This window comes from Anser cygnoides, chromosome 2, assembly GCF_040182565.1.
Source record: "Anser cygnoides isolate HZ-2024a breed goose chromosome 2, Taihu_goose_T2T_genome, whole genome shotgun sequence".
Classification (NCBI taxonomy): Eukaryota; Metazoa; Chordata; class Aves; order Anseriformes; family Anatidae; genus Anser; species Anser cygnoides.
In genome coordinates this window covers 119362618-119388367 of record NC_089874.1, presented here as the reverse complement: position 1 = coordinate 119388367, position 25750 = coordinate 119362618, and the positions used below count along the sequence as shown (strand labels likewise).

Here is a 25750-nt window from a genome sequence, read left to right as displayed (position 1 = left end):
TAAATATATTTTTCATCTAGATTTTTTTAGAGTATACAATCCAGTTCTTGAAAATCTAGCCAAGTAAACAGGGAAAGGCCTAAAGACAAAAACAATAGTCCTGTCTGTTTTGAATTGTGGCCCTGTTGTTACCAGTCTCTGGCCCCTACATTTGCTCAGAATAGTAAGGATGTCCCTCTTGTACTGAATGAAATAGAAGGAGGTATACATTTGTTTTCTGCAGTTCTTCTTTGCTTAGATCATCTAATGGGGTTGTAATTAAGATCATCCATCTTTCTTCCAGGTTAACAAATTTGGAATTTAAAAAAAAATTTACTCAATGTATGTGTCGAGAGAATCCTGTGCAGCAGGAGTGTTTCATGTAACTGAGAAAGAGATCGAGATTTTTGAAAGGATATGGTATTCTTTGTGCTATTTTCAGATTGGTTAAATAAGAAAGCCAAATGTTTTGGGTTTCTACCTACAGAAGTAACTTTGTATTGTTTTGGCTTGAGTCAGCTAGTTAACACGTGTCGTGTTTGTGAAAAATACTGTGTCCTTTCAGGAATTATTTGGAAAAGAAACTTCTGAATCAGAAGACTCCTCTGAACCCGGAGAGACTGGGACAGGGAAATGGAAAGTACCAACATATAAGGACTATCTGTATCTTTTCAGAAGTTTACTGAACTGTGACACAATGAAGGTAAAAGCATAGTTATTCCTGAGTCTTATCATGGCTTTTTTTTTTTCCTACACTGCTGTAGAACTATTTAAAGGATTTAGTTGGATTTTGCGACTGGTAAATTAATTAAACAGGGAGGAATTTCAGCTTCCATAGCTGAGAAACCTCTAAAGCCTGAAAGTCCAAGTCATTCTAACCTTGGTTCGTAAATTCAGGACCTAATTCTCATTGGTATTTTGAAATGTGAACCTTCTTCCTTCTACAAAGGAATCTGTTTTTGAAGATGAAAACTTTCTTACTGGAAATTCACCACTGCAATCCCTGAGTCGTTTGCTGTATGATGAACTTATAAAATCTATTTTGAAGATTATTGAGAAATTGGACCTGACTGTTCAGAAACTGAATGTTCATGAACAGGTGAGACCTGCCAACGTGTCCATTAATTTTTACTATTATTACAGGGGAACCAAAGTCGCATTCCTTGTTTTGTCTTTGTTACAATTATATAGCTCCTTATAGTGTCCTTGAAGTAATATTCGTATTAGTCAAAATGGTTTGTTCATATTTTTTGATATTGCACTGTAGTTTTAAGAGATGGAAACACCAGATTCAGAAGTAATTCACAGAATCTGTTATTATAGACTTCCTACTCTGGCATCTAGTGTTTTGTTTTGGTACTCACTTTTTCCTTATGACCAATCATGGTTTATTTTTTCTGTGAATTATTGATGGGTCAATCATGAATCGTTTGTCTGTTTCAGACTAGGTAGTAACAACTAGAAAAAGAGGAAGAGCCAGACTGTATATCTGGAAAAAAAGGTGTAAATGATTTCTTTGCTGGCAGAGATTCAGTGTTTTTGTTTCAAAACTTACTTTCAGGATGAAAATGAAACTGACAGTGCTTTGATTGGGCCTACTTCTGACCCAGCTTCAAACCTTCAGCCAACAAAGCCTACAGACTTTATTGCCTTTATAAATCTAGTGGAATTCTGCAGGTACTAATACGCTTCTATGTAGTTTAAAAGTTACAAAGTGGTTGGAAGAAATTTGGAAGGAGTTTTATTTAAGATGAATGTTTCTGAGCTGCATGAAGGTGATTAGAAGGGATACTGTGTTTCAGACATCTGGGTGATGGGTAAAAACATGCTAGCTCATCAGCTCTGTTTTGTTTTGCTTGTTTGTTTTTTTAGAGAGTACAGGAGACACTGTTTTGTTATTTGGTTGCAATTGTCTTTTAGTGCAGGTGGTAACTTATATTATACTGGCCCCATATACACTAAATACTTCAGAGATCAGAAAGTCTTTTTGAAGTAGTATTGGACATTAAGCGAAAGGTACAGCGTTGCTTGCCTGTGGAGGTCCAGAAGTGCTTATCTTCCAGTGACATGAAAGTTTGAGGTGGGGAGGGGGCAGGAAACAAATGTTTTTATTCAGCTTTTTGTTTTTCTTCTGTATAATTTGTGTGCATCTGTTTTAGAGAGATACTTCCAGATAAGCATGTTGAATACTTTAACCCTTGGGTATATTCCTTTGGTTATGAGCTTATTATGCATTCAACGAGACTACCTCTTATTAGTGGATTCTACAAGCTGCTTTCTGTTGCAATGAAAATTGCCAAGAAAATAAAATACTTTGAGGTGAGATCTTTTCCCATTGGAGGGGTAACATGTTTCATTAATGATGGTGGAGTTCTTTTATATAAGCCTTTTATACATGTATGTGCAATGCTGAAAGTTCATTGCAACCATTAACAGTTTGTTTCCGATGTTTATGGCATCCTATGTCTCTGTATTTAAAAGCATGTAGAAAGTCAATATTTAGTCTAGAAGCTCAGTGTCTGAGGAAACCCTGTCCATGGGTAGTGCTTGTTTCAGACTCCTGAGTGGAGTGAACAGAGCGATGGGAAACATGCTTGCAGTGCAGACTAAGTAATTCGATTATCAGAAATGATCTAGCCAGAACAGAAGAAACGCGTCTGGGTTAATTGCTCAACTTTTGGATTGTACATGTGGTATCCTGCTCGTTGATTTCCACAGGAAATGTGATGCTCCATTTCTGGTATGAAAGCTATTGTAAAGCAATGGTGTTTCATCCCGTTATGTGTGCAAACCATCACACAGCCCAGAACTGCTCTTGCTGCTGCTGGTGATGGCACCAAGTGAAGCAAAATTGTTTCCCAGTATATATGCTTATGCTGTAGATGCTGTTGTGAACTACTGTTTTCTTATTCTACCTGCTTTCTTGCCAGCTGTGCATCCACTATTAGGGATTTTCTTTTCTTTTATGATTTACTGAATGGGAAGGCAAGGACAAAATTAAGTGTGCATGGTACTAGTGTTAGTTAAATCTTTGAGAGAATAAACATACCTTTTAAAGTTTTCAATGATGTAGATTACTTCAGTAACATTTGTTCTGAGTTTAACTTGTGTTGCATATTTGTACTGTGTACTATACTTTCTAATACTGTTGATGTATGTTTTCTGTTTGGTAGGGTGTCAGTCCAAAGAGTCTCAGAAAATCTACTGAAGACCCAGAGAAGAGCTCTTGCTTTGCCTTGTTTGTAAAGTTCGGAAAAGAGGTTAGTTATTTTGCTGACTAGCTTTTTTTACTCTGAATATAAGCATAAATGACTAAATCAAAATTGTATCTTCTCTGAAATCTTGTGTACATGACAGCAGTATTCTAGCTGTTCATATTATGTAGTATTGTTATACAGTATTATACAGGGATATTTAGTAGGCTTCTCTGCATTTTTATTTAATGTCAGTAACAGTGTATAGACCGTTTACAGTTACTTCTCATTTGAACATCTGTATAATTGTTCATTAAATGCTACACAGTAACCATTTGCAGGTGAATTAGATTCTGGTATTGTTCTTGAGTTGTATATTTTACGTAAATAATTATATAGGTAATATTAAGATCTTACAAGGTTTGTGTTCTTAACCTGTTTATCTGAATTTTAGGTTACAGCAAAAATGAAACAGTATAAAGATGAGTTGTTGGCATCCTGTCTGAATTTTTTACTTTGTTTACCACATGACATCATCATGCTTGATATCAAAGCATATATTCCTGCACTGCAGGTGAGTCAAAGTGATGTATAGTTGTTTGGTTTTTTTCCCTAAAACATACTCCAAAATATTGTAGCAAATTTAGTATCCTGTTGAGCAAGTAAGTTAATATCCCTTGAGCTTTGCATTGTCTGCAGTAAGAAAAAGTACCAATGAGTTGCTTTTTTGAATAAACAAGTAAATTGTCAGCGTTTACTTAACTGACTCAGTTGATGCTTATGTTGCACTAGATGTTTCCTCTGCTGTTCTTGAAAGAGATGTTAAGCAGACAAAGTTACTAAGAAGGAAAATGTATGCTGAATGCTCGCAAATCAGGAATCTCCCTTTAAATCTTAGTAGTTATTAAAAATGAAAAACTGATAGTTTTACATTTGACACACAGAATGCATTTAAACTGGGCCTTAGCTGCATACCACTGGCTGACCTGGGACTGGATGCTTTGGAAGACTGGTCGACTCACATCCCCAAACACATAATGCAACCTTACTACAAGGATGTTTTACCTCTTCTTGATGGATATTTGAAAAACTCTACCCCTACAGGTACATACGCACAATGAATTTTTAGTCTTGAGGGAGATAAAAAAAAAAAAAAATAAAATCATAATTATGCCTAGAGACATGAATGTGACCTATATTGTGTTTCTTGTAGCTGTAACAATATTATTTCTCTTACACCCAAATGTTTACCTTTATTCTTGAAGTAGAATGTAGGTGGGGTTTTTTTGGTTGGTTGGTTTTTAAAGAAACCATAACCAGGTACCTGAGGTACAGGTATACTAAGCTAATATTTATATGCTGGTTTTCGTTCATCAGCTGAACCCCAGAATAACTGGGAAGTAAAGAAGCTTTCTCGAGCAGCCCAGAAAGGACTTAACAAAGTTGTGATACAGCGTTTAAGAAAAGCAAAAACTTCTTCATTGGTAAGAACACTGATGCTTTTTAGAGTTAAATGTGAATTAACCACCTCCCACTGTTTCTCTTCCTATCGTGCATACTTATCTTTTTCTTAGGGTTGTTTTTAACTTAGATCAGTTCAGTGAGACTCATTCTAAGGTGTGGCTCAGAAAGCCGCTACGTTACCAATTGAAAAGATGTTGTATTCTAGAGTGAGAATGACAGTGAAGCAGGGAAAGGGAACTGAAGAAATCTGGTAAGTCACTGCCAGACTGATGTATAGTGGAATTGATAGTTTAACTCCCTACACCTAAAATCAGATAGCATTCAGTAAGTGTGCAAGATGGTATTTGCACACTGCTGAATGTGTAACTGTCTTTTTTAGTTGTTGTTATTCTCCTAGGTTCAGTCTTAAAAGTCAAACATACTGATTATTTTGACCAGTAGCTTCTCAAATAGCTCCAGATAAGTGTAGTTTTATTTGTATATTCCAGTGTGCAAACTGACTTGGAACAAATGTTTTCAGGCATGAAACTAATAATTACTCCTATATGGATTATATAACTCCTTCCAACCTAGAGGTCTTTAAACAAAGTGAGTGAATTTTACATCCCATGCAGGCTTCTAGAACCTAAATTTTAGGTTTTTGGGTTAAAGTGAATGAAAGAACAATTTTTACTTCAGATTTCTTACCACTTTTTAGATTATTACTTCATTCTGTAGGTATGTGTTAACTGTGCTGATAGAATTTTAACCTTTACTTGAGAAGTGGTAACTGAAAGACCACAAAATGTGATCAAAGTGCTTTCCAGTGTTCCCTTCTGCTTATTGAACCAAAATTGTTTTCTTGTTTGATGCTGTTCCCCTCTCCACAGGTTCTACACCATTCCATCTTCATCAGTATGCTAATAAATGCCATAAATCCTTCATTCACTATATCAACCAAGTTATCTATATGTAGAAGTAACTCTTCCTTCACTAATATTGATCTGCTGAATTATTCAGGATGACAATCCCTCCTTGGAAGCAGTAAGGACTAGAGTGGCACGCCTTCTTGGATCTTTGGGAGGACAGATCAACCACAACTTAATTACAGGTGAGTGACCTAAAAATATGTACATGTCTCTGCTATCTCAACACCACTTCACGAGAATGCTCGAGCTTGTCAAGGAAAGCTAGTTTTTACTCTTCTTTTTTTTTTTTTTTTTTTTTTTTTTAAACAGAGCTGCTTTTATTCAGTTTCAGAGTTCAGGAGAACAGTGTTAATCTAGTTGTATAAAAGTTTTTTTCCTTTTTTTTAGTGCTTATGTTTGTTTTTTCTGCTTTTATAAACAATTTTCTTTTTGCCAAGTACTTCTTTTGCTAATTTGGAAGTATTGTGAGAGAGTAACATTATTACCTGAAGTTAAATACAAAGTATAGTCAGACTTTGACCAAATTAACAAATTTGGAAATAGAGGGAGAGAAGGAAGTATGGCAGTTTTCTCTAAAGGTGTAGACTTTGCAGATTGTAGCCATACATGTAGTCCCTGTGCAACTGTAGGAATCTGTATGTTGGATCTGATTTTCAAGAATTGTTAGTGACAGTAGACAAGTAACGTATTGGATATTTTAAAGAAGTATTTTAAATCAAGTGTGCTTCAATGTCTTATGAGTTTATATTTGTCTCCAAACTTAACTGTATTGAAACTGAAGGCTGCTGCAGCTATCTGCTGAAATGTTGGTTGCAATTATTCTTTTCGTGTGGTGGCTAAAATCTGTTTGGATGTGAAAATAAAACCAGCCTTCTAACATACTTCTGGCACTTGTAGCATCCAGTACTTTATAAAGCCTTAATGTTCAGCGGCAATCCAAGTGAAGTTGGAAGGCTATAGAATTTTCTCGACAAATATATAAAAAGTACTTGTTCTGTGTATATTACATAAAGCTTTTTTGTTGTTGTTTTAATTTATTCTTTTCAAATGCATTAGCTATTTCTGCAGAAGAGATGATGAAGAAATGCGTATCCTGGGACACCGAGAGACACCTGAGCTTTGCTGTACCGTTTGCAGATATGAAGCCTGTCATCTACTTGGATTTATTCTTGCCTCGTGTGACTGACCTGGCTCTTTCTGCAAGTGACAGACAAACAAAAGTATTGATGTGTTTTTTGCATTTTCGTTTATGCTAGCTGATAGATACTGCATAAAATAATGTCGTCTTTATTCAGAAAGGCCTGTTAATTCAGAGGTATAAATGTGCTTCTTCCATGCTATTTCATGATGGTATGACTCTGAGTGTTTAAAAACTAAAGAGCAAATGTTGCTATTAGCTCTATCAGACAGTAGTGTGCCTTTTTGAGTTAGACTTAAGATAAAAATTTAAATTTTAAGCTAACTGATCTTCAGTGTTGTTTGATATCCTCCTCATGCCTAGCCTGTGAGCTTGTGGGCTCAGTCCAGCAGAGCACTTAAGCAAGTATTTTGATTCTCTATAATGTATATTCCAGCAAATATTTGCTTTGCTTGATTGGGATATTGATTTCCAAAGAGTCTGGAATGGAGGTATCCCTGAACACACAGTGATGGTGATTTATCCAGTGATGTGTTTTCTCCTGTTGAAAAGTGACTGCATTTGATAGAGACTAAAACTTAAGGAGAAAGGCAAGGTAGAATGTGTGTAGATTATTTACATGGATGCCATCTCTTCCTGAAATGGTGATTTTTGCATAGATTGAATTGATTTCTCAAGTATACCTTTTCTTGTTCTCTCTTGTTCACAACTTTGTCTTCTCTGTGGAAGTAATGAATGTGTAACTAACAGGATTTTTCAATTTCAGGTTGCAGCATGTGAACTGCTACATAGCATAGTTGCGTATATGTTGGGGAAAGCATCTCAGATGCCAGAAAGACGTGAGGGTCCCCCACCCATGTATCTGTTATATAAACGATTATTTCCTGTACTGCTTCGTCTTGCTTGTGATGTAGACCAGGTAAACAGAATCACTTAAAAGTATTTTAGCTTGTTTAAAGTACATCTATGCATGGAAATAATCTTGTAATTTTATTTTGAAGTTATTCTGTCAGCAGTTATCCTGACACATTGCCTTTATTTCAACTGTACTTTATTTTGGAAGCTGAAATTCTGTTTTAGGGATAGTTTTTCAGGCTTTCTGTAGGAGGGGGAGGGGATTGAAGCCTTTTCAAAGACACCAGTAATGAAGTGCAGTCCAGACTAACTCACAGGCGTGTACAACTATGGGAGTGTTTAAATTTAGTTTCAAGATTCATTTAAAGAGTTTGTGGTATTAATTGTTCTTTATTTCTATGTTTGATTTTTGCATTTTTCTTCTTCTCTGATAAATTAATTTGAGCAGAAATTGATTCGTTCAGTATGGAATGAATGCAAAGCTTCAATCTGTAAGAAAAGCGTTTGGGAGAGAGACTGTAGCTGCCTCATTGATAGCTGAGGAGGATATATTTAATTCAAACATATGAACTTATTATTTCTCCTTCTTTACACACAACAGAATAGAAATCTCCATGGCACATAGGTTTGGGTCCACTGAAATTACAGATGTTGTGCCTTTTCATATTGTTGTTTGGAACCCTGGCATCCAGATTTTATTTTTAGACTGCAAGGTTCCTGTTAAAATATACAGGAAACTGTTAACAATTTAAGTGAAACCCTTTTTGCTGGCATATGGCTGAACATAAACCATAAATAATAACCCTAAATAACGGCTGGATTGGTCCAAACCAATGCCCACAGACATGCAATACTGTATTATAAACACATATGTATGCATATATAAGTATATTTAATGGTTATTTCCATCATGTTGTAGAATGACAGGATTTGATCTGGTTAACTTAGAAGTAGAAATGTTGAAATCCATCAAATTAGAGTAATGTATAGGGTAATGACTTTATAAGCTGTATTTTGATTGAAAGTTTTTTCAAACTTCCCTGTTTCCCTGGCTGTATATTAGCATGTCAGTCAGGGACATGCAATGTTCTTTGTCTGCCTCAGAATATCTTACTGAAAGTAAGCTTGGAGATCTTTTGAGACTAGATGAATACAAATTGTCCATATATATATATATATACATTCACATATATATAAATCCTCACATATATATAAATCCTTATGTGGGAATGTAATACGAAGGCAATTGTTAATTTTACAGACCCTTTTTCAAAGTATTGTCTTTTATTCTTGCATGTTTTAAATAGCATTGAAATATGTTTAAAGCCAACTACATTTCTCAGGATTACTTCTTTGCAGGTAACAAGACAGTTGTATGAGCCTTTAGTCATGCAACTCATTCACTGGTTTACCAATAACAAAAAATTTGAGAGTCAAGATACAGTGGCATTCCTGGAAGCTATCTTGGTAGGTCATAAGTTGTCCTTTTCATTTTTCTGTGCCGTGTGACTTTGTTTTTAACTAGCATCATTCTACTACTGAAAGAAGCTGGAGCACATAAACTGATACAATGGCTCCTTATTTCTCTGAATAAAGGAAACCAGTTTATCAATTTTATGACCAGTTGGTGTTCCTATTTCTTTGACATCCTTGATATGCAGTTCGTGCCTTCATAGTCTTTGTAAGAGTAATGAAACACACTTTTATCATCAGCGTGTACAAGTAACTACTAAAAGACCTTTTTCCCCCAATTCTGAATAAAAGTCACTCTTGATGCATGTTTAATTTTTCTTTAAGCTTCCTTGCTTTCACGAGGTACAAAAGCTTTAAATTTAAAACGGTCTTAAAAGCTGAAATCATGTCAGGAGATTTCACAGTACTTGTAAAGAAAAGTCAGTATTGTCACACCACTTGTAAAGCAGAAGAAACTGTTTTATCAGAAAATGAAATGACTGAGCCAAGGCTTCTAAACTGGTTACCAGCTTAGATGGAAATAGAAACCCAGATCTTTGAGGCTTAATCCAGTGCTGTGAAGGGTAGAAATACTGTCCTTCCCCTGGACAGTGCTAGTTCTGAAGCTTTATTATTTCTGGGAAACTGGGGAAACTGAATATATTTTTTAATGTAGAGTTGCTACTGGTATTGTTTATAACACCGCACTGAGACAATGTTTTTTGTTTGTTTGTTTTTTTCATTCTTGTAATAAAATTATCTTGCATAATTTCAGAGTGGCATAGTGGATCCAGTTGACAGCACTTTGAGAGATTTCTGTGGTCAGTGTGTACGAGAATTTTTGAAATGGTCTATTAAGCAGACAACACCGAGACAGCAGGAGAGAAGCCCAGCAAACACCAAGTCTCTTTTTAAACGATTATATAGTCTTGCTCTTCATCCCAGTGCTTTCAAGAGACTAGGTGCAGCACTTGCTTTTAACAGCATTTACAGAGAATTTAGGTGAGCAAACAGAGCTTGGAACAGTAACCAACTTAGACTAAAAAGTTCAAGGAGATAAAAAGAACCAAGTGTAGGACTTGAACAGTCACCCACTGACACTCGTTCTATTATATGTAGTAGCTGTAAAGTTGTGTTCTTCGGATCATTCATTGATGTAATTTAATTATGATTGTGTAGTTAGGCTTCCTACAAGGGAGGAGCATAGAAGTTTAAATTTCTATTACAACTTTATGGGGAGTTATGTTTTTTAAAAGTACTCAGCAAATCTTTATTGTTATTCTTTTTGGAGTTGTTTAGGTGTATTTTTTGTACAAAAGTCTTAAGCAGTTTATCTCTGCAGTATTTTAATTTGTTTTTTGATTAGAATTTCACACTTAGTGCTTCTTGTACTCATGTTTCTCATCGTATTTATTTCTGATTTTAAAGGGAAGAAAATTCTCTGGTGGAGCAGTTTGTATTTGAAGCATTGGTTGTATTTCTGGAAAGTCTGGCCTTAACTCATACAGATGAGAAATCATTAGGTGAGCTATAACTAACTGTGGAATGAAAACGAAGGCCACCCTGGTGAATCAATAAATAAATAAATAAACAATCTATAATTTTAGGAAATGTAAATGGGCCTACTTTTGCAACAATGGAAGTATTGTTTTTCATCGTTATTTTTTGTTTGGTTTTATTTATTATTTTTTTGGGCTTTTTCTTCCTCTTATGCTCTTATTTTCATCAGATAATAACAATTAGAACAGAAAGCCAAAATCTGATGTTACAAGGCTTTATTTCTTTCAGAGAAGCAGTTTGGGATGTCATAGAGGTAGCCTCAAAAGAGATATTTATATGGGAAAAGTTTACTGTTTTCTCTAAGCATGAGCACAAAAAAAGCATATACATTTTTGTAGCAGAGGCCTCACAGTTGGCTCAGGCCATGCTGACCTCTCTGCTGTTTTACGGTCTTGTTCTGCAACCTTGAAAAACATACTATAGAAGCACAGAATGATGGAGGTAATGGACATCATCCTGTGTCAGTCACTTGCACTATTTCTATAGCAATAATATCTCATTTTAACCAAGTCACTAGTATTTATTTATAGATGCCTGTTCTCTCTTTCTAACAGGTACTGCTCAACAATGTTGTGATGCTATTCATCACCTGAAGCGCATAATCATGCATAAAGCACCTTCTCTGAACAAGGAAGGAAAGCGGCGAGTACCACGGTCAGCAACTTGCCATTCTTTTGCTTTTTAAATATTAGATCATATTTAACAGTGTATGCAGTTCCATTAAACACTTAAGATTCTGAAAAGGGAATTCCTCATGTGAATGTCACTAGTGGATGTGTGTTTCCAAAGCATCAGAAGAAACGTTCTTTCTTTCCCGGATACGTCTGCTGAACCACTGGTGGGAAATGCTGGAAAAAGCATGGGAACTGGTGGGAAAAGCATGTTTCTCTCGCAGCTTTGTTCATAATAATGTTAGTGCTGGTGTTAGAAAGCACTTGGAAGAAACTCTCAAGTCTTTTATTATTGCTGTAAGTACTAGTAGAAGTAGGACTAGCTGCAATAGGTTGATAAGCAAATAAAGAGGCATAATGGTAAAAGCAAGAATGGATTCAGTATCAGGCTGGATGCTCTGAGTCACCTGTTTTGATCACACAGCTCACCCTCCTTTGAGCAGGATGTTGGACTAGAAACATCCTTAAGTCCCTTTTGACCCAAACTATCCTGTGTCTTAAAGAAACTGGCAAGTGGAGTCTGAGAGTTAGCTCACTGCTGTGGCATGTAGTAAGTTAGGAGACCAGATAATTAGGGAGAGGAGATACTGTGCAGGCTTATTTAAGCCTTAATCTCCATTTTTGTCTGAGTGTTACAAAGAGAAGGAAAAAGATATAGTTCTGCTTTCTAAACTGTTGCCACAAAGACTACGCTCTGGGTTTCCAAAGCAGAGTGAGGAAAAGGGAAAGCAGTACAAGCCGTGCTTGTAGAAGAGCTCTTCCTTGTAGTGCAAATGGATTTTGGTTAGATAGATAAAACAATGTTCATGATTTTCATGGAATGATGATTTTTCAACCAGAAGACTTTGACTTCTTGTTGGATGTCATGAGGTTTGTTAATCCTTAATGTTTTTGTGCAGAGGATTTCCAGCCTCTAAGTCAGTGTGCCTTCAGGACATTGTCATGTGGCTCTTGGTGCAGTGTGGGCGACCTCAGACGGAGTGCCGACATAAAGCCATGGAGCTGTTCTATGAATTTGTTCCTTTGTTACCAGGTACTGTAAGTTACAATGTATTACTCTTGGCTTTCAAAATTCCTTCCCTATACATTTTCTGAGTGATGTGTTAATTGTTAGAAAAAATATTTTTGACGTAAGTGCCTGTTCACTCACTGCTATTAAATAGAAACTGAGTAGTTGCTAATGTTGGAAATCAAATACTGTGAGAACTTCAGGGCTTGGGGTGGGATTGTGGATATGGAAGAAGTTTTTATTGCAAATATCCTCCTGGTCAGGAAGGAGAACTTCCAGGCCCAGAACTACAATTGCATCCAACTATGAAAGCAGTATTTGCTGACTGGGAATGAGTGGGAGTGGCTCTCAAATTGGCCTCTTCCTTGTGGGTAACTTAAGCAGTATGATCAATACCTTCTCTACTAGAAGATCTGGCTTAAAACACAAAATTTGGGCATGACGGTCCATTTGCCTCTAACTTCTTGCCAGCTTGAAATGTGTTTTTCCTATATAAGTTAAATCTGTTTTTATTTCCATCAGGGAACAATTCTCCTTCATCTTGGCTGGCTGATGTTTTAAAAAAACACGATGTGTCTTTCCTTATTAACAAATTTGAAGGAGGTGGCAGTGATGCCAAAAGTCCATCTGGGATTCTGTCTCAGCCAAGTCTCCGTTGTATGCAGGAGCCCTTTAGTTTACAGACTGTCATGCGGTGGATGGATATGTTCTTAGCAGCACTGGACTGCTACAATACATTTTTTGAGCTGCGAATGATAAAACCTCATGAGATTCTGGGTGAGTGTTACAGAAACCACCTCCAAGAGTTCCTACCTTGGACTTGAAGCTTTTTTTCCTTAATGTAGAGTTAATGAGTTTTACAAACTCTCCCAAAGATTTCAATGACAGAACTTAGTGCTGGATGTTTTTTGATGAGAAGTACTTTGTCAATACTGTCTCTTAAAATGTTTCCTTTTGGTCCTAGAAATATACCATTAAACCACACACCAGTAATTTGTTTTACTGTCTCATCTTGAAAAACTACGCTGTACAGCTAACTTCCCTCTGCTGAGGAGTGCTATAGATTTAAAAAAGAAAAATTCCTTCCAGGGCTGTTTACCTGATCTTTATTGATGTCTGGAGGGAGCTATGAGAAAGTAATGGAAGACATCTCCTTTTCACTTTAAGCACTCTATATGCTGTCTTTCTTCAATCTCTGATGTTTCAATTTTAACAGACTTGCATTTGAATCTTGATCGTGTATAAACATGGGGTCTCAACTTTCTTTTAATTATTCGTGCAGGGCTAAACAAAATGCATTTTATCACGAACAGTACAGTTGCATTGTTACTTTATGTATGAAGTAGATAGTCTGCCTGTCAGTGCTTCAAATGAAGACAGAGATGACAATGTTGTAAGATCTTTATTGGATGCAGGTAGTGTAGAGCCAAATTATTTATAACTATGGATTCAATGTTTTCATCCTTATTAATTAAAATGCTTAAAATCATCATTGGTAATTACATGCTTATAATGATCAGCAACGAGAAAGCTATCCTTCACTGCCCATATTGTTAATATTTGGAACTGACATAGGACTATCAGAAAATACTGGTGTGAGATGTGGTAGTTTTCTGTTTGTCACCTCAACACAGCTGTTTTCTTCCAAACACAAAACAATGTATTTGAAAGTTGTGAGCTCCTGTCTTGTTTCAACTTATTATGATTCTTCTCAGGTGTAAATGAAAGATCCTCATTCTTGGAAGCTGTGCAGTTCTTCCTTGAAACTATTGCTTTGCATGATATCCATGCAACAGAGCAGTGCTTTGATAGCGGATCAAAAGGCAACATGTTCAGTCCACAGGAGAGAGAAATGTATAATTACAGTAAGTGTACAATTATAGTCCGAATCATGAAGTTTGTCACCCTGATCCTGGAAACATGCCAGCAGGATTTCTGGAAGGTAGGCACTGAAATCCATAGTGAGTAAAAGATGCAAATTTTAGATTTAGTTAAAGATTCTGTTGTGGGTTGTTTGGTTTTTTTTTTTTTGGTCGCTTTTTTTTTGTGAGGTTGTTTTGCTGGAGAGCATCGTTATTAGTGGTGCTTTAATTCAAATTGATGGCTAAGCATCGTCAACTGTTACAATCTTTGCATGTAAGAAAAAAAAGAATTGTGCAGTTGAATTTTAGGGGTTAATATAGTTTTAAATAGAGGAATTAATCTTTCCTAGTAAGGATATTGACAATGAGATTTGTCGTTCTGCATGTGGTACTTGCACTCAGTATTTCTTGCAGGATGCCTGATTGCCTTAAATGTGTGAAGGTGATAGTTGCTTAAAAAGCAAAAACTCAGGTTGTGGCAGTTTCTTGAATTCAGAAAAAATGTTCAGGTTTCTCAAATCTTTACCTAGCCTTGATGTAATGCAAACCATGATTAAAGATATGCAATTGTAATACATGTGAATCTTTTATCAAATATATACTGCAGGTTTAGTTCTGAGACTCTCTTGTTTTAAGTAGATGTTTAATAGTGTGCACAGGGCTGTACAGTTCAAGTACAAATATATAATTAAGACTGAAATAAGCCTGTGTGGACATAAATGATCTGAAGTGCAATTTGATGAGATAGCTTACATCCTATATATATATTTATAGGTATGCAATTTTTGTGTATTGACACAATCCATTGAAAGTCAGATGTTTCACAGGGAAAGATAATGCAATTTCATAAGAACAGTTACTGTTCCATCTTTTGTTTCCTTTTAAATATGAGGAGTAATGATAAGTAATGAATAAAATATGGAAATCTAAAAGGATTTTGAAATAAAGATTTCTTCCAATGATTTTTTTCTAGCTACTTGAGAAGGAATTACTTAATGAAAGCCTTGTAGAGCTTCTGGTGATGACAGTGTGTGATCCATCACATATAGGCTTTAATACAGCTGATGTACAAGTCATGAAAAATCTTCCAGATATCTCAGTGAGACTCTTGAAAGCTTTGATGAAATCTCCCTATAAGGAATCTTTGAAACTGTGCTTAAAAAAGAGAATCACACCACAGAGGTAAGTAGGGACTTTCTAGTAAGTATGTTATGCAGAACAAATGAAATGAGAAATAGAAAATAAATAATGTGTGCGCTTGCAAATGGATCTCCCCGCCAACGTAATGTTTTTGCTTCTCTTTTCTCATTAGCCTTGAGGACCTTTGTTCTGTTGATCTGTTTAATGCAGATGCACGTTTCGATCAAGTTAGGTTTAGCGCTGTTCTTTCTGCCTGCAAGCAACTCCAGAAATCTGGCCTGCTTCATTCTGTTCTTTACAATCAGGTAATTGCTTCTCCAGAAATTAATGGTGAATATTTTTTTATAAGGAAAAAAGCTTTATATGTGTAAAAGGCCAGTATGAAAACAGAGAACAGATCAGATGAAGTTATGTGAAATGAGATCAACAGTGAAAAGCCGACGTTGAATGGGACCAGAAATAAATGTTTTATGCTTGTTCTACAAATCTGGGTAGCATAATATTGAGGTTAAACAATCTTAATAATTACGTCTGTCTTTCTCTGATTTCTAGGGCCTGGAGGTGACAAGAATCTACACCAAATTTTCCCTTTTATTGAGCTTCACAAGACAGAAAGCTCAAAAAATCAGAAATCAGTAATTGCTTAAATGAGGCATTTTTAAACCTTTTTTTAACAAAGGACATTCAAAGTGATGAGGGGAAGTTTAAAAAAGAATACGTTTTAAAAAATAAATATATATACATATATATAGGGGTTACGTTACTCAAAAGAATTCTTTCTACTAAATTTCTGATTACAGGCAATCTCTGTTTTATTTTGGGTAATTAAAGGAAAACAGGTCATGGAACAGCCACAAGGATTGAAGGAATATGTCAACTGGTGGGCAAGGCTGCATTTAGCAAGTAGCAAAATACTTCATTTCTGTGGGGTACTCACCATCCATCCTCTGTCTAAACAAAAGCTAGAGCTGAGATTATAGGGCAGTGATATTCAAGGAACTTCATGGTTTACCTTTTACAGCCTACCCATTCTCATTGAGCCGCTCAGCTGTTCATTTTATTCCTGTAGTAGTTCTGTTATCTTAAAAAGAAATACAGGAGAGGATCAGAAAATGTTTCAAAAATAGTTTGTTCTGAACCTTGTGCACAACAGGGTTGGTCTGATTAAAAATCTTGCTATTCAATTATAAAGGTGTCACTTCATTGTCACTTCCTTGTTTCTATAGGATGAAAGACCTCATTCCTCCATTGGCTCTAAGCTCCTTTCAGTTGTTTATAAAGGCATTGCACCTGGGGGTCAAAGGATATCTCTTCCATCATTAGACATCAGCAGTAAGCGATTAGCTGATAGACTTCTGCAGCTGTCCTTTGCTATTGATGACCAGGTAGGATGTGGTTCTACAGTTAGAACACTTAATCCTCAGCTTTCTATTTTCAGGAACTACTCTGTAGGATAAACAGAACTTTTATTTTGAGTAAAAGAGGCTGATGTTTTATTCATACTCCTACTGTAAGCATTCTGTGGCTTAATTGAGGAACAAAGGGAAATTTTAGGTACGAAGCATTTTGTATTCTGTTTGTGCTTTCTGGTAACATAAAACAGTTTGGGATTGAAGCTTTAAAAATGAAGTCTTTCCAGGAAATTGGTGTAACTTAATGTGCTTGAGATAACTCTGTCTATACCTTAATTTTCAGTGTGAGGAGCTAGTAAGTCTGCTGCTGAACACGGTGGTGTTATCTGTGCCATTATCAGGAGCATCACAGAGGAACCTGATCAATTTCTCTCATGGACAGTATTTCTACAGCCTGTTCTCAGATACCATTAATCAACAATTGCTAAAACATCTGGATGTGATCATACTCCAGCTTATGGAATCATCTGCCACCAATCCCCAAATGGTATTAATGTCTTTTAAAAGGACAAAATCAAATGGAAACGTTAGAAGTAACACTTTTGTTACAGGTGGATGTAACTGTGTGCAGTGGGGCAAAAGTGTACCTGGTTGCAGTTGGAAAAAGTGACCTTGATAGATGAGCTGTGCATCATCTCATCAAACTGAGTGGAAAAGTGCTTACCCGCTTCCTGTCCTGAAATCTATGAATTTCAGGATTTTTTTTGTGTAGTCCTCTGGATGAAGAACATCCTTCCAAAGCAAGTCTAATTGTTCCCATTTACTCATTTACCATGCTTTGAATTTTTTTAGTTTTTTTTCATTGTGCAGTGGTTCTAGAGCATGAGGACTGGATTCATTTTGGATAAAATTAAACTGGAAAATTAACTTGAAGTGATAGTGGGCATTCAGTCCACAGGACTGGAGTAGAGCTAGGTGAAAGTATTAAAAAGAGACAAGCATACAAACAAACACCCATGACCCGAGATGAATACAGCATAGTCAAGTACTCAGTCTCAGCACCGTTTGTTTTGCTCAACAGATTTTCTCCTGAGGGTCCACACTCCTTAATATAGAGCTCTCCTTCAAGTCCATGTAGGAGGCATGTTATAATTAGGAAGCCTTCTTTCGGTGGTACTGAAAAGCAGAAGGGTCAAAAAGAAAGATGAGAAGTCTGCTTTCTCTTTTGGTTAAAAAGATGCTCAGAAAGGCAGGTCATCCCTTAATTATTTACTTATTTTTTAAAATTCAAAATGTTATGCTTAAAAGTGTTTCTTCCAAGCAATGTTTTAGAACACGAGGGGCATATTTTATGATACCAGCAATCATTTAGTTTGATGTAGAGAGATGTGTTATGGTAAGATAAAAACTTACTATGGTGATTTGTTAAGAGATTTCTTCTTTAGTTTTACATGGTTGTTTTAAAGTATGGGAAGAAAAAAATAAGGTGTGTTTTTCTTTTTACTCTGCGCATCCAAGTCCTATGAAATCACGAGGCTGATTAAAAAAAAATCCAGTTTATTAGGTGATTGCTAACTATCAGAGAGAACTCAGAATTTAGTCTTAAAAGTCTGTGATTACTAGTTTTAGTCACGTCTTTCTTAAACTGTGAAGAAAAGAGTTTGAAACATAGTTCATACCTTGTTTGACGTATTTTATTTCTCTCCAAAATTTATTCAAATAAGTTATGTACTCTCCCATTTCTGAATTCCATATCAATATTTTCAAATACTAGTATTTAGTGTTACTCTTGGTTATCATTTATTTCTCCATATTCATTCAAAAGGTATGGGAAGAAATTGCTGCCTTGTACTCAGAGTGAAACAGAAGTAAATTGGGTAGAAATCTCTTTTCGAAAAGTAGGTGTTGTTTAAAAAAACTAATAATTTTTAAATCTGTTGCTTTTCCTTTCAGGTTGGTAGCATTTTGAATGGCATGTTAGATCAGAGTTTCAGGGAGCGTACCATACGCAAGCAGCAAGGAGTGAAACTGGTCACAGCTGTACTAAGAAACTGGAAGAGACTTGACAGCTGGTGGGCCAAAGGTTCAGCTCCCGAGAGCAAAATGGCAGTCTTGACCCTGCTGGCAAAAGTTCTCCAGGTATGCATTATTTTATAACATCCAGATACCTTTCCTAATTCTGTAGGAAGATATCTTATTTTAAGGGAATGGGGTTTGGGTTGTTTGTTCATTTTTTATTTCAGGCGTTTTATATTGGGGGGGGGGGTTGAAGCTGGATGATACCGAAGTACAAAACATATTTGGACAGGCAGAAATTACTGAATTTTACTCCTCCTGTTACCTGCCAGCTTTTTTTTTTTTTTTTTTTTTTAAAAAAAAAGCTTTATTCATGTTCTTGCTGCCTTTTTTTTCCTACTGAAGAATTGGTACAAGGAGTAAACTTTGAAAATGAGCAGCCTCTAATAACATTCCTTCTTTTGTGTTGGCATCCACGAAGTCACAGTAGAGGAGTTCTACCCAAATCAGCAGACTGCAGAAAGATCTTTATTTTAAAGACCTTTACATTCAGTTATATTAGGGTTTTGCTCTTTATTTTTCAGACAGAATTTATCTATTTATCCCAGACTTTTTAGGAACTTGTAGAAGTAGCCATACACAAATACACACAAAGATGACTTATTGAGGATTGTCTTAATACATGTAATTATTAGCATCTAGAATTCTTTCAAATGTTGTTTTAGACAACATCAGAGTCATATTTCTGTATTATCTAACAGTGAAGAGACAAATAGGAAATTTGGTTTTGAGGGGCAGCTTAATATTTTTTGAACTGGAAAATGTGTAACATATGATCTTGTTTGTACTTCTGGAATTCTTATTGATAGGCCTTCTGAAGCTAAAATTGCTCTGTGTGTACTTCTGTTGATTCAGTGTACTTTTGGAAACAAATCTGCAGCATGTGGGGTGGGTTGTGTTGTTGTTGTTTTTGTTGTTCATTAATATAAGGATTTCTTTGACTAGTTTAAAAATAAATCCTAATTTTTAACTTCTGTCATTCCAGATAGATTCTTCAGTTTCTTTCAATACCAATCATGAAGCATTTACAGCTGTTTTTGATACCTATACCAGTCTACTTACTGATCAGAATTTAGGCTTAAATCTTAAGGTAAATTGCTCACTTAGACGCTTCACTTCACTGCTCTTTACAGATCAGAATGTTAGTGGTTGGTGAAATCCCCTGTTATTGGAATTAAATTTTACCTTAGTTTGCACAGTAACGTGGGCATCGCTTCTGTTTTCTTTGATTCTTCCTTTCAAGTTCCTAAAAAATAAAATGTAAGTCATCATATTTGCTGTTCAGAGACTGAAGACAACATCACAGATGATGTGTTTTTGTTTTAGGTGTTCTTTTTGTTCTTGCCCTGCTGAGAGGCACGTAATTTTTAGGAAAAATCTACCATCAGTTGCAAATAATTTCAAATAAACACTTTAAAGTTGTAGAAATGACAGTTAATCAGGCTTTTAGCAAGGATTGGCACTTCCTACATGTCAAATTACAGATGTCTGCAACGACTGTTAGATCCATGTCTGTAAGCATGCAATCAGCACTAAGGGATTAACTGCTATATATGACTTGATCAAGAGAGGGAGATAAAGTACTGCATACTGAAAGTGGAAGTTATAAAAGACGCTGGAGCATAAGCTTTGGTCTTGAAGACTAAAGATTTTGTACTTATAAAATAGTTCTGTATGATTGCTGCTCTGTAAGTCTACCTTCAGCTAGACAGTTGCGTACTTCACTGTGCATTCAAAAGAAAGAAAGCTTGGGATCTTGCTTTAGCTGCCAGGTTGTGCATTAAAAGCAGTAACTTCTGTGGTAGTGGATGCTTGATTAAAAGTACAATGAAGTTTTATTCATACCTGTGTCAGCCATGAGATTTTAATTAGCTTTCAACTCCCTCTCATTAGTGACCATTTTTTTCTGAATCAGCACCTTACAGAAGAGCAGCTACGTGATATGTCCTTATCAGTACACTGAACTGTTGAATCAGTAAGCATAGCCCCTGCTGATTATTTTGTGGTCCTCAGCTTCCTTCATAATTAGAGAAATAATTTTCTTTTAGTTTAAAATTGTGATTCTTTTCTTTAGGGCCAAGCAGTGATAATTCTTCCATTCTTCACTAATTTGACTGGAGAAAAACTTAATGACCTTAAGGATGCTCTTGATCAACTTGTAGCTTTCAATTTTCCCATGAGTTCCGATGAGTTTCCCAAAGGAACCTTGAAGCACAATAACTATGTAGACTGCACAAAGAAGGTTAGTAATTTTAACAAAATAATATGTAATTAGAAGTCTGAACTGTGTCTGGAAACTATTTATGGAAAGGAAATCAGCTTTTCAGTTTCTGAGTTATGTTTTTATCCAGAAGTTTAACTTACAGATACACATTACATACATATATCTTCAGCATTTGCTTCTTAGTGGTATCGAAAAATTACACAAGGAGATGGAGTTAATTTGATCCGGTTTGGCTCCTTATTTTATGTGTTACTTTCTTTTCAGTTTTTAGATGCATTAGAGTTGTCTCAGAGCCCAATGTTGTTGCAGCTGATGACAGAAATTCTCTGTAGGGACCAAAGACATTTCATGGAGGACCTATTTCAAGCCAGTTTCAAAAGAATTTCCAGAAGGTGAGTTTGGTCCATTGCATTTTGCCCTTGTTCACGTGGAATTTTTACTGAAGCAAATGTGCTTCTTGTATTATGTTGTCCTTGTAAAAGTTAATGTAACATTTTATTTTAATTCAAATTTTACTTTCGTCTTTGTTATTCCGAAATATTTCTGAAGTGTTAATAAGTGGCACCAATTTCTAGGTGGCACTTGCAATACCTGGGCAAATTCTGTAAAGTATTCCGTAAATTGGCTTGTTCTGGCAGAATCCAATTGAAGATAGTAGTTGTGTGTGATACCTATGTTTGCTATCACTGTATAACCATGGTGGTCAGTTAAATAAATAGCACTTAAATTAATGGTGAATTACTTTCAACAACCCCTTTGAAAATACACCACCACATTCATTTAATTGGAGTATTTCCAGAATGCTGAATTGTTGACACAAACACGTTCTGTCTACAGAAGAGGTCTCCATCTGGAAACCAAACATTCAAATTTGTGATGGACTAAGCAATAACTATTTTGGAGCACGTAGTTTCCTAGAAGAAGTTGTGTAACATGCTCAAATCCCATTTTTGGATTTACAGCTTTTATAAAATTATTCAGATCAATAGTTTATGTAGTAGTGAAACACTTGATACACCACAGAAGGACTTGATAACTGTTAGTTCTCATTTTTTTTTGTGTTGTCCATTTGCCCCCTCCCCCCCCCCCCCCCCCCCCCGTTAACATGTACTAGAATGTGGTTTAGGTTGTCCAGTGAAAAAGGGACTGACAAAGCTAGTGGCTGCTTTTGCATTAAACAACAGAGATGTGCAAACAAGCTTGCCCCTTGTTGCACAGCAAGAAGATTTTGTTTGGAGAGTTCCACAGTAAGTGGCAATTCCGCCAGATCTTGTAGGATCATACCCAAGTGCGTATGCACACAGGTGATTAAAAGAAAAATGATAGAGAGTTTTAAAATGTAAACGGAGTCTGGTAAGAGTTTTCATCTTGAGATTTCTGTCTTGTTTAGGAGCAGCACTGACAAACAAGTGGTACTGCTGGACACTGTTCACAAAATGTTCCAGCGTGAAGACCATCTTTCAAATACTACCCGTCAAGCTTTTGTAGATCGCTCTCTCCTCACTCTCTTGTCACACTGCAGCTTGGATGCACTGAGAGAATTCTTTAGCAACACTATAGTGCAGGCTATGGATACGCTTAATTCCAGGTTTACAAAGGTATGGACTCTTTAATAAGTTAATAAATACAAATTTGGGGAATGTTTTATAAGAGGTTGGTGTCACTGCATATGTTTTGCTTAACTTTGAGTGAAACACTATAATTGAAACCACTTGCTTTCCATTTTTCCAGTTGTCTGTGTCTTGGAGCAGAAGTTTTTGCTGATTAAATAGTTTGATTATTGGTTGGAAGCTTTTCTTTATTCCCCTACACTTACTGCTTGGAATTTAATGCGTGTTCATGTATCTACTGTATATAAAAATTGAAAATGACACAGCATATATAAAAAAGGGTGTCTGATATTTTGTCAAAACCCATTCTAACTTTGAATTATAAAAGGCATATGGAACTGTAGCCTATTTTTACATTGTAAAAGAGATGCGTAGTGAAAGCTGTTAAATTAGATGCCATACTTGTAGAGAAAGAAACACATCTGTCTTTTGATCATTGCAAAGATGCTTCAGTGAGGTCAGCACAGACCTTCCTCTCTCCATGTGCAGCCTGTACTCCAAATTGGTTACGTGCAATGATTTTGTCAGTGGAGATGCCTAGTGTTGCTGTAGTTCTCCCCTCCGTTTTGCTAATGCATCTGTTTCAGGGCAGGAGCAAAAACAACATGCTAAAACTATCAGAATTTAATAGTAATCATTAAAAATAAAATACTAAAGACTTATGTGGGGTCACACACACAATTTCTTTTGCTGTAAATCTTAGCAACGAAGTGAGATGCATAAAGAAACTCACAAATAATACCCAGTATGATGACTATTATATTTTATGAAATGGTGGTGCTGGTAGTAGTCGCACAATGTGTTATTTTGGCTTTTGTCAGTTACATTTGTTTTTTATCTTTCATTATTAATGTTTATCTTTGTTTACTTCATTTCAAAAGTAATCCATCCTGGTTTTCATGGGGAAAGATGTTATGTGTTTTCAGCTCATGTTGGGCTAAGGAGCTTTATGTATCTTCAGGTTGCGCAAATTGTTGTTCTTTCTCAGCAGACAGTTCAAACTGACCGATTCCTTTCATCACCAAGCATGTTTGTCTCCTTGGATTGCTCTTACAGCTATGTGTTTTGCTTAAGGTGTCTGAGTCCAAGAAGTTATTTGGTATTCTGTATAAGTTATTCAAACACCACTCTAATGATTTAGCCAAGCATAGTTAACAGCTTACCAGGTAAGAAAATCAGCATATACTTTTAATAACTGTATTACACGGGAAATTAGAACCTCTGTTCTCTTCTCTGTTGTAGAAGGTAGAAGTAAGCTGAAGGCTAACTAGAAGAAACTAGAATAACCATACAGCTACTTAGCAAGGGCAAAATCTGGGAAATCTGTTTCTGAGGCTTTGCTTATTTGTTTGCAGTCCAATGAATATATTTTTGATACACAAATCACCAAGAAAATGGGATATTACAAGCTGCTAGAAGTGATGTATGTACGTCTTTCAAAAGGGGATGTTTACTCCAAGGATTCTAAAATTAACCAAGCTTACCGTGGCTCCATAAGTGTAGAAGGAAATGAACTTACCAAGGCACTAATAAAGTAAGATTATTATTTCAGATTATTATTTCAATTTCCTTTTAATTTCTAATTAGGTTTTAGTAGATACTCTTCTTAAGTATGCCTTACAAAGCAGAAGATTTGATTTGCTCAAGGGTAAACATAATCTGTGATGTAGCTTTTGGTTTTCAATGGAATAGACAGTATTGAATTTGCATTGATGAAAGGATTGTAGTTTATGTTCAAGACCATGACAGGATGACTTCTGCATCCTCTTTTTGCCAGGTGTTTTCTCTTTGTTAAGCTTGTGTTTTTATTTTTGCTTTTTGGTATGGTTATTCATCTTTAAATTGTTTTCATAATTCCAATTTCATTATACTTGGAACCACAGTGTACACAAATGTGTCATAAGATAGGTATTTATGTGAACAGTGAGAAGATGGGATGGATTTTCATTTACACTTCACAATACAGCAGCACATCCAGCAGGTGTAGTTTGTTTTAGTTGCTCTGCAGAGGGGAACAGAAGATTAATACTGAATATATATGCTAATAAATACTATTTAGCTTGTTTAATTTTCTGAAAATTATATAATATGCCTGAATGTTCTTTTTTTCTTTAGTTTTACAATGTTACATCCTATGGGGACTTCATATAATTTCTTGACTATGATTTGTATAAAATCTATAACAGGCTATGAGCAAAAGACCTATAAAATTGCATTTAAACTGGTTTTCTCTGGGTAATCTGTAACATAGTTTAGCATGCCTGTCTACTGAGGTGTTGCTGGGAAAGGACCACAAGTCATATCTGTGCATGGGTTGAAATGTATCTCCATCTTCTATGAAAACATCTTCTTGTAACCTTGACATAAGGATGGCTGTGTAAATACCAGAGAAAGTTGGCTTAGTCATTGCTGAGTGGTTCCATTTCAGAGCAGTATACCTGCTGGGAGCTTGAATAAAAGCCTGAAGTGATTTAATGCTGATACTACTATAATAATACAGATCTTCTGAGATCCTGTTGATTTTATCTCTGACTGGGGGGCCTTTCCTGCCCTTATAAAAGAGAAGGGGAAAAACAAAAAGACCTCTGATCTTTACTTGCCTGTTCTTTGCGTGTTTTTATTTTCAGGTCCTGCTATGATGCATTTACAGAAAACATGGCCGGGGAGAGTCAGTTGCTGGAGAAGAGGAGACAGTATCATTGTGCAGCATATAATTGTGCTATTGCTGTTATTAGTTGTGTCTTCACGGAGAGTAAATTTTATCAGGGCTTTCTTTTTACAGAAAAAGCAGAAAAGGTGAGAAGCTATTGTTGCTGTTAGTGTTTCACGGTTCTGAAAGCCTTCTAAATGATTTTACTTGAAGGCAATAAATCAAAGAATCAAACCTGAATGACATGCAGTTGTATAATGAACTACCCTGTGAGGCAGTAGAAGGAGTGGTAGCTGACTTGCATCCTTCGTGTCATTTGAATTGCTGGTGAAGGCTTTAACATCTGCTTTGGAGTGGATGATCAATAATACATTTACCATGTTTTCTCTTCACTCTCAGTGGATTTTTTAATGTACAGGAAAACACATGTTATTTAAGTTCTTCAGTGCTTGGAATATACTTGAATAATAGAGACCCTTTTTGCAGAGTGCATTGTCTGTGCTTTGAATTTCTTAAGAAAATGTTGCTATTCGACTATTTAAATGTTGATCCAAGAGAAAACTTGCCATATTTTCTATACTGTGCTTTGAACTGTTGTATTAGAAG

At 35.9% G+C, this 25750-nt stretch overlaps 1 protein-coding gene across 3 annotated transcripts in view; it reads left to right on the top strand.

The window, feature by feature from the left end:
* The window catches only part of PRKDC (protein kinase, DNA-activated, catalytic subunit), a 79669-nt gene that overhangs the window by 9591 nt on the left and 44328 nt on the right, over nucleotides 1–25750 (top strand). For all 3 annotated transcript variants that reach the window (XM_066992945.1, XM_066992946.1, XM_066992947.1), the window contains exons 15-43: nucleotides 545–682; nucleotides 929–1078; nucleotides 1541–1656; nucleotides 2139–2298; nucleotides 3153–3239; nucleotides 3628–3747; nucleotides 4118–4277; nucleotides 4551–4657; nucleotides 5637–5727; nucleotides 6602–6765; nucleotides 7450–7602; nucleotides 8898–9005; nucleotides 9766–9992; nucleotides 10419–10513; nucleotides 11105–11204; nucleotides 12121–12254; nucleotides 12753–13007; nucleotides 13946–14172; nucleotides 15066–15274; nucleotides 15405–15537; nucleotides 16459–16617; nucleotides 16928–17131; nucleotides 18538–18723; nucleotides 19646–19750; nucleotides 20735–20902; nucleotides 21149–21276; nucleotides 22275–22482; nucleotides 23850–24028; nucleotides 25122–25290. In XM_066992945.1, coding sequence (XP_066849046.1) covers nucleotides 545–682; nucleotides 929–1078; nucleotides 1541–1656; nucleotides 2139–2298; nucleotides 3153–3239; nucleotides 3628–3747; nucleotides 4118–4277; nucleotides 4551–4657; nucleotides 5637–5727; nucleotides 6602–6765; nucleotides 7450–7602; nucleotides 8898–9005; nucleotides 9766–9992; nucleotides 10419–10513; nucleotides 11105–11204; nucleotides 12121–12254; nucleotides 12753–13007; nucleotides 13946–14172; nucleotides 15066–15274; nucleotides 15405–15537; nucleotides 16459–16617; nucleotides 16928–17131; nucleotides 18538–18723; nucleotides 19646–19750; nucleotides 20735–20902; nucleotides 21149–21276; nucleotides 22275–22482; nucleotides 23850–24028; nucleotides 25122–25290 — 4440 coding nt within the window. The remainder of the gene's footprint in view (nucleotides 1–544; nucleotides 683–928; nucleotides 1079–1540; nucleotides 1657–2138; nucleotides 2299–3152; nucleotides 3240–3627; nucleotides 3748–4117; nucleotides 4278–4550; nucleotides 4658–5636; nucleotides 5728–6601; nucleotides 6766–7449; nucleotides 7603–8897; nucleotides 9006–9765; nucleotides 9993–10418; nucleotides 10514–11104; nucleotides 11205–12120; nucleotides 12255–12752; nucleotides 13008–13945; nucleotides 14173–15065; nucleotides 15275–15404; nucleotides 15538–16458; nucleotides 16618–16927; nucleotides 17132–18537; nucleotides 18724–19645; nucleotides 19751–20734; nucleotides 20903–21148; nucleotides 21277–22274; nucleotides 22483–23849; nucleotides 24029–25121; nucleotides 25291–25750) is intronic.